The 11137-nt window shown below is 63.2% G+C and overlaps 1 protein-coding gene across 1 annotated transcript; it reads right to left on the reverse strand.

Annotated features, from left to right (window-relative positions):
* Window positions 1-6168: 6168 nt before the first annotated feature.
* On the reverse strand, window positions 6169-10384 carry C1QTNF8 (C1q and TNF related 8). Its single transcript, XM_055100070.2, has 5 exons — window positions 9679-10384; window positions 9196-9332; window positions 8296-8514; window positions 7078-7632; window positions 6169-6361 (listed from the first exon to the last, which is right to left on the reverse strand). The coding sequence occupies exons 3-4, from the start codon at window positions 8501-8503 to the stop codon at window positions 7082-7084; spliced, it is 759 nt and encodes a 252-aa protein (XP_054956045.2). The 5' UTR covers window positions 8504-8514; window positions 9196-9332; window positions 9679-10384; the 3' UTR covers window positions 6169-6361; window positions 7078-7081.
* Between the last annotated feature and the right edge of the window lie 753 nt (window positions 10385-11137).

The raw sequence follows: 11137 nt of genomic DNA on the forward strand, positions 1-11137 counted from the left end.
TCCTCCCTGTCTGAGGTTGACCACTGTCCCCGTGCATGCGTGGACCACATTTGGTTTTTCCATTCATCATCAGCAGACACCTGGGCAGTGTCCACAGTCTGAGTCCACTCCTGCTGCTGTCATAGAATACCCCACCTCTTAATACCATCACAGTGACCATCAGCTTCAGCATAGGAATTCTGGGGGCACATTCCGACCACAGCACCTACCTTATGGCTACAGTGAGTAACGCTGCTGTGAACATGGGTGTACATCTCACAATCCCACATGGGTTTTGTTGGTGGTGGTTGTGTGTGTGTGTGTGTGGCAGGATCTTGCTTGTTGCCCAGGCTGAAGTGCAATGGTGCAATCTTGGCTCACTGCAACCTGTGCCTCCTGGGTTCAAGTGATTCTTCTGCCTCAGCCTCCTGAGTAGCTGGGATTATAGGCACCCACCGCCTCACCCAGCTAATTTTTGTATTTTTGGTAGAGACAGGGTTTCGCCATGTTGGCCAGGCTGGTCTCGAACTCCTGACCTCAGGTGATCTGCCCACCTCGGCCTCCGAAAATGCAGGGACTACAGGCGTGAGTCACTGCACCCGGCCTACCCCACCTCTTAATACCATCACAGTGACCATCAGCTTCAGCATAGGAATTCTGGGGACACATTGTGACCACAGCAGCTACCTTCTGGCTACAGTGAGTAACGCTGCTGTGAACATGGGCGTACATCCCACAATCCCACATGGCTTTTGGTGGCGGTTTTGTGTGTGTGGAGGGGTGAGGGGCAGAGTCTCGCTCTGTCACCTAGGCTGGAATGCAGTGGCGCAATCTCAGCTCACTGCAACCTCTGCCTCCCGTGTTCAGGCAATTCTCCTGCCTCAGCCTCCCCAGTAGCTGGGATTACAGGCGCCCCCCACCACACCCAGCTAATTTGTGTGTTTTTAGTAGAGACGGGGTTTCACTATGTTGGCCAGGCTGGTCTCAATCTCCTGATCTCAGATGATGCACCTGCCTCAGTTTCCCAAAGTGCTGGGATTACAGGTGTGAGCCACTATGCCCAGCTGGTCCCACATGTTTCTAAAGATTATATGGCTGAAAATTATTTCATTCAACTGAAATTTGTATTATCACATGACATGAATTTTTTTTTCTTTTTTTTTGAGAGAGAGTTTTGCTCTTCTTGCCTAGGCTGGAGTGCAATGGTGCGATCTCGGCTCGCCACAACCTCTGCCTCGCAGGTTCAAGCAATTTACCTGCCTCAGCCTCCCGAGTAGCTGGGATTACAGGCATGTGCCACCACACCCGGCTAATTTTGTAATTTTAGTAGAGATGGGGTTTCTCCATGTTGGTCAGGCTGGTCTTGAACTCCCAACCTCAGGTGATCCGCCCGCCTCGGTTTCCCAAAGTGCTGGGATTACAGGCGACATGAATTTCAAATGAAAAATACCCCTCCTTGTGGCTGCCTCTGCCTTCCTGGTATATGGGGCGCCCTCTTGTTCTTTGGGGGCGAGGAGCTCTGGCAGTCTGGTGTCTGCTTGGTGGCCACTGTGTTATGATATCTAATAGGGAAAGTCTCCACCCAACACTGAGCTGAGCTAAAATTGTTTAGAATCCTATCCATTCTTTCAGGTTCTCTTCAACACTGCTTTTACAAAAATTTAAAAAATGGAATTTGGGCCAGCGTGGTGGCTCATGCCTACAATCCCAGCACTTTGGGAGGCCGAGGCTGGAGGATCAGTTGAGCCCAGGAGTTCAAGACCAGCTTGGGCAACATGGTGAAACCCCATCTCTACAAGAAAAAAATTTTAAATTAGTTGAGCATGGTGGCATGTGCCTGCAGTCCCAGTGACTTGAGAGGCTGGGGAGGGAGGATGGCTTGAGCCCGGGAGTTCAAAGCTGCAGTGAGTGACTGTGTCACCGCACATCAGCCTGGGTGACAGAACAAGACCTTGTCAAAAAAAAAAAAATGGAGTGTTTACAGAAATGTTCATAGTAGCATTATCTATAACCCATAATAGCCAAAAGGTAGAAACAACCCAGGTGTCCATCAATAAACAATGGACAAACAAATGTGGTCCATCCACAGGACAGAATATTACTTGTGTGACTCCATTTCCATGAAATGCCCAGAACGGGCCGTTCACAGACACAGAGAGGAAGAGTGGCTGCCAGGGGTGGATGGGGAGCGGGGAGTGACTGCTGAGGGGTGTCCGTTTCTTTCGAGGGGACGGAACCGTTTGGGAACTAGACAGAGGTGACGGCTGAGTGTGCAGTGCCACGCAACTGTTCACTCTCGAATGCTCAATTCTAGGTAATATGAATTTCACCTAAACATTTAAAATTGGATTTTTATTGGAATTCCACTAAACGGATAAAGTCACATGGGATAAGCTGCCTCCCCAGCCCGATGCTCGCCTGGAATGTCACAGGGATGTCCCCGCGGGAAGCCGCGTTCCCCAGTCCCTTCCTGTGTGGTTGACTCATGATTAAAGCCAGCACGGGCCGACCACGGGGGTGCCCGGCGCGGTTCTGATGGGGTGGCTCCCCCTTGTCTCCTAAGTAGCCAGGGCAGCACGAGGCTGTCGCTGCTTTTCGTGTCTCTGGCCTCTACCAAGCATCCCTCTTTCCGCTCCCACCTGGCGCTGGCAGCGTCCCTCAGGCGTTTATCACTTGGCAGAGAATCGTGACGGTATCTTATCTCACTTTCAGTTCTCAGTCATTGTTTTTTAAACAAATAAACCTGGAAGGTTGGCGGGATGCAGGTCCTGCTGTCTGAGGCTCTCACGGGCATCTCCCCACCCCGGTTCTCTGAGAACCAGGGTCGCCACTGGCATTCATTAGACACCCCCGCCAGCTTCCAAGAGACCTTGCACCCTTGCCCGCCTGACCCCTGCTGCAGGCTGACCCCTGCCCGCCTGACCCCTGCTGCAGCCTGACCCCTGCCCGCCTGACCCCTGCTGCAGGCTGACCCCTGCCCGCCTGACCCCTGCTGCAGGCTGACCCCTGCCCGCCTGACCCCTGCTGCTTCTTAGTATCAGCAGCTGCAACTACCTATAGGCCATGGCGACGTCTGTGCGGGGAGGTCCAGCCTGTCCCTCGGAATGAGCGCCTGGCCTCGGGGCTGCTGTGGTCACGTCTGGGTCCTTGGCTGGGCCTGGTGATGGGCACTTTCTGAGCTCCCTGGTGCAGGGGCTGGCGTCTTCCCGGGACTCTCTTCCTCAGGACCACCTGCCACCCTGGCAGCACAGGCTCACTGGAATCACAGAGGCTGGAGACCCCAGGGCAGCCGGGCCAGGGCCAGGGAAAGGAACGGTTGTCTGGGATTCTGGGGTGCTTCCCCGGCACAGAACAGGCAGCCTGCGAGAGTAGATGTCCTCCCTGGCCCTGGGGTGGTCCGGACCCCTGGCTCCCATCTCCCAGCCAGCCCTGCTCTCTCACCGGCGCCAAGAACCTCTGCATGGCCAGCCGGGACCCCCACCCCCAGCAGCCCATACCCCCCACCTCTGGTTCTTCAAGCACCTGCCACACTTGACCCCAACAGGCTCCTCCTGGGGATCCCCCCAAGCAGGAACCCCTGGAGCCGTGCAGCTGTCCTCCGGGGCCCAGACACCAAGGGCTCGGCTCTGGGCAGTGCCCACTTTGGACCTGCAAGCCCAGGGCCCCTCACAGCTGCTCTGGGGTCCCCGACAGAGGCCTTTGCGCACCCCCTGCTGCACGGGAAGCTGAGGCGACAGGCAGAGCTGGCAGGGACACGGGCTCTGTGTGGGGTGGGCGGGACGTGGCTGCAGCCTGGCTCTGCCTGCGTGGCACTGGGTGTCCTCACTTGGGAACGGGCTGAGTGAGCACAAGGCTCCCCAGAGCGCTGACCAGGCGCCCTGCTGCTGCAGCCAGGACCAGGCTGTGGGCTTCTCTCCTGGCACCTCTTAGCGCCACCGGCCGTCAGCACACGGGGTAGGGCTGGGGGTGTCCCGGTCGGGGTGGGAAGCCTGGGGTCTGCCAATCTCCCCTCGGCCCACCCCTTCCTGTTCGGGCGCCTTTATCTCTAAGGCGGAAGCCTCTGTGCCAAGGCCCCGTGAGTGCCCGGAGATGGCTCCGACCCCTGCCGGTTGCCGGGCGCCCTGGGTGTGTCCCGTTATCCCAGCCAGGAGGAGACTCAGGCCCTGGGCCAAAGTGCAGCCTGAGGCCCCGCCCACCTCAGTGTGGGGCGAAGGAGAGGGAAGGTTCCCGGTCCAGCCCCAGCGCCAGTGCCCCTCCCGTCTCTAGCAGGGCCAGGGTTCACCAGCCCCGGCCACCGTTCCCAGCCCCTCCTGTCCTTGGTTGTCACCACACTCCCAGAAGCCCTGCTACCGCCCCCCCACAGACACACAAGGTGGGACTTGAGTACGGGGCCACTTGGGGGTGCTGAGGGGCAGCCTGGACCCAGGGACAGCCTCAGGGAAAGAGGTGGATGCCGGGGGACTTGGGAGGCAGCAGGCTTGGGCAGTGGGTGGGGGTGGCACGGCCGGGACAGAGCCCCTCTCCCTGCAGAGGGGCCATGTGTGCACAGCAAATGGCGGGCCCCCATAGCCGCCCCTCCTCCTGTCCTGCGCTGTTGGGGGCCACGCTTGTTCCCCCGCCTGCCTGGGGAGTGGCTCCCAGCACACACACGCGGGTTCTGCAGACTCTGGCCGGGCCTCGGAGCACCACCTCCCAAGGGCAGGGCACCCTCTGTCCCAGGACAGGAGTGAGGCGAAGTGGAGAGGCGGGTGAGCCAGCCGGGGCTCCCAGAGTCCCCACAGGCGGACGTCTGTCTGTAAGGAGGGGACGGCACTTCCTGAGGGTGGGGCTGGGAGGTCCGGAGTCTTCACACAAAAACGGCGGCTGTGTTGGGAGATGGCCCCTGACCCTCATCTCCTGCCACCCTGCCCCCTCCTCCCCCGGTTCCTTTGCCCGACGCCCACTGCCGGTTGCCCCCAGGCCTGGCCCAGTGGTGGGTGGTGGGGATGACTGAGCAGCCCCTCAGGCTGGGGCCCCGCAGCAACAGGGAGGGTCACTGTTCCCAGCTGCTTCCTCCCAGCCAGTGTGTGCTGCCAGATGGACAGACAAGGTTCCCCTGCCCTGGGGGCTGCAGCCCCTGCCCTCCTACCTCCCTCCTCGGCTGGCCCCACCCTGCAGGGTGCACCCTGATGTTGGGGGCTGTCCCCTCACAGACCCTCCTGGGGCAGGCTGTGGGCCCAGCTGCTCAGAGATTGGTCAGTACTGGTGGGGGCCCCTGTGGGGAGGGAGTGGGGGCAGGGCAGGCCCTGAAGAGGGGGATGGGCGAGCCGGGCACTCCATGGGCCGGGACGTCCCAGGGTGGACAAGGATCTAGGGGCCGTGAGAGCACCTGGGACCCCGCATCCCTGCATCTGTTTGGCCCCCACAGGCCCCCATGAGCCCACGCTGGGTGCACCTGTGGGGGCTCTCCTGCCCCCACCCAGGGATGCTTTATGGAGGGCCTTGTGAGGGTTCCAGGCAGCATGGCTGAGCTGCTCCTGATGCTGCTCCTGCCCGGGCCCAGTGGCCGTGCTGCCACAGATAGCACACCAAGGAGGAGGAGGCGGTGCGTGAGAGGCTGGGCCGGAGGGGCTGGAAGACTGGGAGGGAGGCCCAGGTCAGGTGGAGGTGGTTCCAGAGACAAGTGAGCACGTGGCTGGGAGAGCTTCCGGGAGGGGCCACAGCTGCTCCAGCCAGGGAGGGTAACAGAGGCTTCCAGTGACCAGAGCTGGGCCAGCCTCTTGCCTAGAGGGACCGACCCACCCACACTCCCAAATGGGGCCCTCTCTGCCCCCACAACTGCAGCCAGGCCATGTGGACCTGACTTTCATCCCTGTCTAAGCATGAGGCGACTCCGTGGGGGTCTGAGGCTCCCCCCGGCTCTGGTGCCCATCAGGGTCCAATCTTCCTCCAGCCCCCACCCATTCAGACAGACTGAGGACCCGTGAGCCCCCAAAACTGGCCCCCTGCGCTCAGCCGCGTGTTTCCTGCCAAGGACAAGCCTCCACTAGGCCAGCCCCACCCTCCCGGCCACTGTGAGTGCTGGGTGCCCCTAACACCGCCTGGAAGTTACCGTCTTCCTTCGACCCTTTGGGCCTCCCCCGGGTCCATACACACCGGGCAGGTGCTTGGCAAATACGCAATGTCGAATGAATGTCTCCTCAGCAAGGGTGCCTGGCACAGCTTTTATAAGCAGAATGGCTCCTCGGCCGTGAGGGCGAGTACCTGGGTGAGCAACCGGGCTCCGACCACCCCATGAGGAGGCACCCGGCTCACTCCACCACCTGGCCACGCCCACCGCACACCCAGCACCACAGGCCTCCATCCATGTGGCTTCGTGTGGTCCTTTCCTGTGCGCCAGCCCCTGTGAGGGCAGGTGCGGGTCAGACTTGCTCCCAACACACCCAGCACTCCACATGGCCCAGTCCCTGCACACAGTCGGCGCTCAATCAATCCCTGCACACAGTCGGCACTCAATCAGTCCCTGCACACAGTCGGCGCTCAACCAATCCCTGCACACAGTCGGCGCTCAATCACTGCACACAGTCGGCGCTCAACCAATCCCTGCACACAGTCGGCGCTCAACCAATCCCTGCACACAGTCGGCGCTCAACCAATCACAGCACACAGTCGGCGCTCAACCAATCCCTGCACACAGTCGGCGCTCAACCAATCACTGCACACAGTGGGCGCTCAACCAATCACAGCGCACAGTCGGCGCTCAACCAATCCATGCACACAGTCGGCGCTCAACCAATTCCTGCACACAGTCGGCGCTCAACCAATCACAGCACACAGTCGGCGCTCAACCAATCACAGCACACAGTCGGCGCTCAATCACAGCACACAGTCGGCCCTCAATCAATCCCTGCACACAGTCGGCGCTCAACCAATCCCTGCACACAGTCGGCGCTCAACCAATCCCTGCACACAGTCGGCGCTCAACAAATCACTGCACACAGTCGGCGCTGAAGCTCCGCTGCCCGCCCACCCCACCACACACACACACACACACACACACACACACACGCGCGCGCGCGCGCGCGCGCGCGCTTTGTGCTCAGCCGCGGGGCCCCTCACCCGGCTACAGCTCGGCGGCCGGCTTGACCAGGTGGCCGCTAAAGGTGATGTAGAGGTCTCCGTGCTCGCCGTAGATGGCGTTGTCCCGATCTCGCTGGAACATGCGCACCCAGACGGCGTCGCCCGCGGCCAGCATCAGCATCAGGCTCTGGGCCTGCATGACGCTGCGCTCGCTGGGCTGCGCGTAGAGCACGGCCGCGGGCCGCCGGTTCAGCATGACGTGCAGGTAGGTCTCCTTGTAGTTCCAGGTGTGCACGTTGAGGCTGAGGAAGTAGACGCCGGGCACTGTGCAGAGGAAGCGGCCCCCGGCCAGGTCGAAGGCGCCGTCCAGGTTCACCAGCTCCGTGTCGAAGGGCACCGCCTGGAAGTGGTCGGAGCTGTGCAGGCCCTCGCGCCGGCCCACGGAGAAGGCGGCATAGGCACGTTGGCACGCGGCGCCTGGCGGCCCCACCTGCCCCTTCTGGCCTTTGCGGCCCTGCAGGCCCCGGGCGCCTGGCGGCCCCTCTTTCCCGCTCCTGCCGGCCTGACCTCGGACGCCGGCCTCACCCTTCTCACCTGCAGGGGACAAACGAAAGCCACGGGTCGGGGCCGGGCTGGGCAGGCCTCCCCCATTCCAGCACCCAGGCCAGGGGCTGGGGCTCAAGGGTCACTGTAAGGAAACAGTCTTTGCAAGTGACGGCCCCTCTCCCAGCCTCCACGTCCACGTCTGTAAGATGGGGAGAGGCCGTTCTCCAAAGGTGTGGCTAGACCAAGGCCTGTGGCAAGGCCGTCCCCACTGAGAGGGCGGGGACATGGGTGGTCAGGGCCAGCTACGGTCTGCGTTGGGTGTTAAAGAATGAGAAGGCTGGGAAGGTCCTACCCAAGCCTAACCTTAGTACAGCCTTCGGGACAGCGCAGCCGTGTCAAGGGATCTCAGAGCAAGCGGGCTGCCCAGCCTCCCTTCCCAAGGGGCTGCTACTTTGGGGATCTCAGGAACCCTGGCCCCCTTCCCCAGGGTCCTCAGCACCCCACTTTGGTTCATGGGTCCCTCCCCAAGCCAGGCTTCTTCCTGCTTGCGGGGGGAGCCCAGGGGTCCCTGTGCAGGGAGCGCTGCCAGGGCAGACACTGGTGCTCAGTGTGCCCCTCCCGCCCCTCCTCCCAAGCCCCAGGTGCCCCCCACTCCCTGTGGGCTGTTGGGTCCTGGTGGGGGAGCATGCAGGCAGCACCCACGGGCCTCACCTTTGAGGATTTCGATGTCTATAGTGGGCCGTACTCGAGGCAGCCCCCTCCACAGGTCCCCCCTCCACAGGTCCCTGTCACTCACCCGGGCATAGGGTCCAGGGGGCCAGGCCGGGCGGCAGCAGTGCACACAGGGCCTCCTGGGCAGCCCGGGCCAGGCCCCCGCGGGCAGCAGCAGTGCCAGGAGCAGCAGGGCGGGGGCTGCCATCTTGGCCAGGGCTGGGGGAGAGGAAAGAGGGGAGGGACTGAGAAGGAGGTGCCCCAGCTGGAGCCCCCAGACCCTACAGCAGCCCGGCCCTGCCCCCGTTGGGAATACAGCCGGTGGAGGCGGTAGCTTCTGCTTGGGCACGGACGCTCCTGGCCCAGTGGGTGAGGCCAAGGCCGAGGCTCAGGGGCTGCTACACTCTGGGCCGCACCAGGCACCCTGCACACCTGGAGTCGGGGAGTCCTGGTCCCCAAAGCTGGGGCCCCCACACCCAGCAGATGGGGGGGAAGCCGTTGTGGGACACAGAGGTCTCTGAGACAGCCCTCTAAACTCAGGAGCAGGTGGCCGCCCAAGGCCCCACCCGCTGTGGCTGGGCAGAGCCCTGGGGCGTGGTGGCTGGCCTGCTCCAGGGAAAGGCCCCCCAAGGCTGGCCTGGGGTGGGGGGCCCTGCACAGTGCACAGAGGCACAGTCTCAGCCAGGCCCAGAGAGCCTCTCGTCCGGAGCCCCCAGGGCAGGGCCTGCAGGGGCCTTGGGAGGCCACTCCTCTGCCTCCCCCAGACTAGGGAAGGATGGTCCCACCTTGGTGCCGAGGGGAAGCCAGAGCCAACCTGGGTCCCCCTGAGCAAGGTAGGCCCCCTCCCAACAGCAGCTGCCCCAACAAGCCTGGCCCCCCTGCCAGGTGGGCCTTGCCTACCCCACTCCCCTCACAGCCACATCTGGAGGCTTGGCCTGGAGTGTCTTCTGCTAGGGCAGGTGCACGGGTCGGGATCCTCTAGGCTGCCTCCTTCAGGAAGCCCTCTGGGATTGTAGCACAGGGCAAGGTCCTTCCTCCTGCAGTGGGTCATTCCAGGTGGGTGGAATGTCTCTGGCAGTTGAGACACCCTCTGCCTGCCTCCCCATGAGCTCAGCAGACCCTGACTCACCCCCTGGCCCCACTGGACACCACAAGACCCCCCCTGGACTCCTCCGGCAGAGGGAGCCTGGCAGGAGTGGGTGTGTGCATGCACGGAGGCCTGCAGGAGCCCCCACGGAGTTCCCGGCCATCCCAGCCCCTGGCCCTGCCTGGCAGACAATCAGGGCTGGATCATGCTCCGCTGGGGTTCAGGGGGAGCCCGACCTGCCCAGGGCGGCTGTGAAGACCCCCACAACCACCCCCAGGCCCTGTGCTCCCTGTTACCGTCTCAGGGATGCTCCCTGCCTGGCCGGCCGTCTGTGTTAATGTCCCAGCAACCCAGCCGTCAAAGAGCCCTTTCATGCCCGCCTGGGCGCCTGTGGCTTCCTCTGGGCTGTCCAAGACCAACAGGCCGAGAGGCCAGCTCCGCCGAGCTCTGGATAGGATCCTGGCAGGGCCCCTGTGTCCACTGCGAAGCCTGCCTCGCGGCCCCAGGGTCCTCCTGCCAGCCCCATGCCCATGAGTGGGGCTGGGGCCCGGCGTCTTGGCCGGCTGGGTTGGGGGATGGTGCCGTGGGCACGCAGCTCTCCTCCATCGGGAAACCAAGCCTGCTGCCCGCCTGGGGTGCGGCGCCCTGAGGAGAAGCAGGGAGATGGAAGCTGTGGCTGGGCGGGCCCGGCGAGGGGGCTGTAGGCCAAGGCCCGTGTTCGGGGCCCAGACCAGGGCCTCCATGCTGCATGGGGCCCCCTTGGCCACCAAGCCACCGGGTGATGCACAGCCCTCATGCTGCTGGCGGGGAAGCCAGGCTGGATGGAGCCCAGGAGCGCAGCCTCCCCAGGCTCCGTGGGGACTCTTCATTCCCTCATGACAGCCCTGGGGGAGGCCCCGCACCAGCCCTGCCTCTCAGCGGATAAGGACTGGGCCGGACGGCTTGCGGGAATGACTTCTAGGCCTCCCAGGCCTCAGCGGGCGGGGGCTCCATTCTCTGTGGGCCCCAGGCCAAGCCCACACAGCACCGTGGCCTTGTCCCGCTCCGACCCTGGGCCTCTGGACACGGACACGCGGCCATTCCCCACAGGTCCTTCCTCTACAAGCCGGCCCCTGTTGTGGGAGGTGCTGGACGTGGCAGGAGAATTGTGGCGGCCTTGCCTGAAAGCAGGCTGTGGGCGGGGAGGGGCCCCGAGCTGGCTCAGTCCCCTCGGCAGATTCGTGTGCGGCCTGGGGTCCCGCTCTCCCCGCAGCCCCTCAGCTTGGCCTGGCCCTCAGCACCCCCATGCTAAAGACCGAGGAGGAAAGGAGGACAGGAGGCGAGGGGAGACCAAGGGGTCCCCCCGTGGGAGCTTGGTGTGTCAGGCTGCGGGCAACAGGGGCTGGGGAGGGCTGTGGTGGGGACCGCACCAGCTGTAGCCGGTTCCAGGCTCCCCCCTCCAGCTGGCCCTGGGCGGTGACAGCTCACCCTTGGCAGCGGCACCCACTAGGCCCAGCGGCCCCCTCTGGGGACAGCCATCTTCACCCTGTTGGCTGTGGCGGCACAGATGGGGTGTGAAGACCTGAGCGCCCGTGACTATGGCACCTGCACCCGACCGAGCCGGCTCAGCGTGGCTGTGCCCTGGGCGGCGAGAACACAGCTCTGCAGATGCGTCCCAGTGGGACAGAGCGGGGGCTCCTGGGACTTGCAGAGAAAGACGAGCAGACACCCACACTCTGCTGTGCCCTGGGTCTGAGCCTCAGCCTCTCATGCCCG

The sequence above is a fragment of the Pan paniscus genome, chromosome 18, assembly GCF_029289425.2.
Source record: "Pan paniscus chromosome 18, NHGRI_mPanPan1-v2.0_pri, whole genome shotgun sequence".
Lineage (NCBI taxonomy): Eukaryota > Metazoa > Chordata > Mammalia > Primates > Hominidae > Pan > Pan paniscus.

What these genes read in the sequence shown, in the direction of transcription:
- C1QTNF8 (XM_055100070.2), bottom strand. Translation starts at nt 8,503, where the DNA reads ATGGCAGCCCCCGCCCTGCTGCTCCTGGCACTGCTGCTGCCCGCGGGG. An exon ending in AGACATCGAAATCCTCAAAG is followed by an intron (nt 7,633 to 8,295) that starts GTGAGGCCCGTG and finishes TGTCCCCTGCAG; the next exon opens with GTGAGAAGGGTGAGGCCGGC.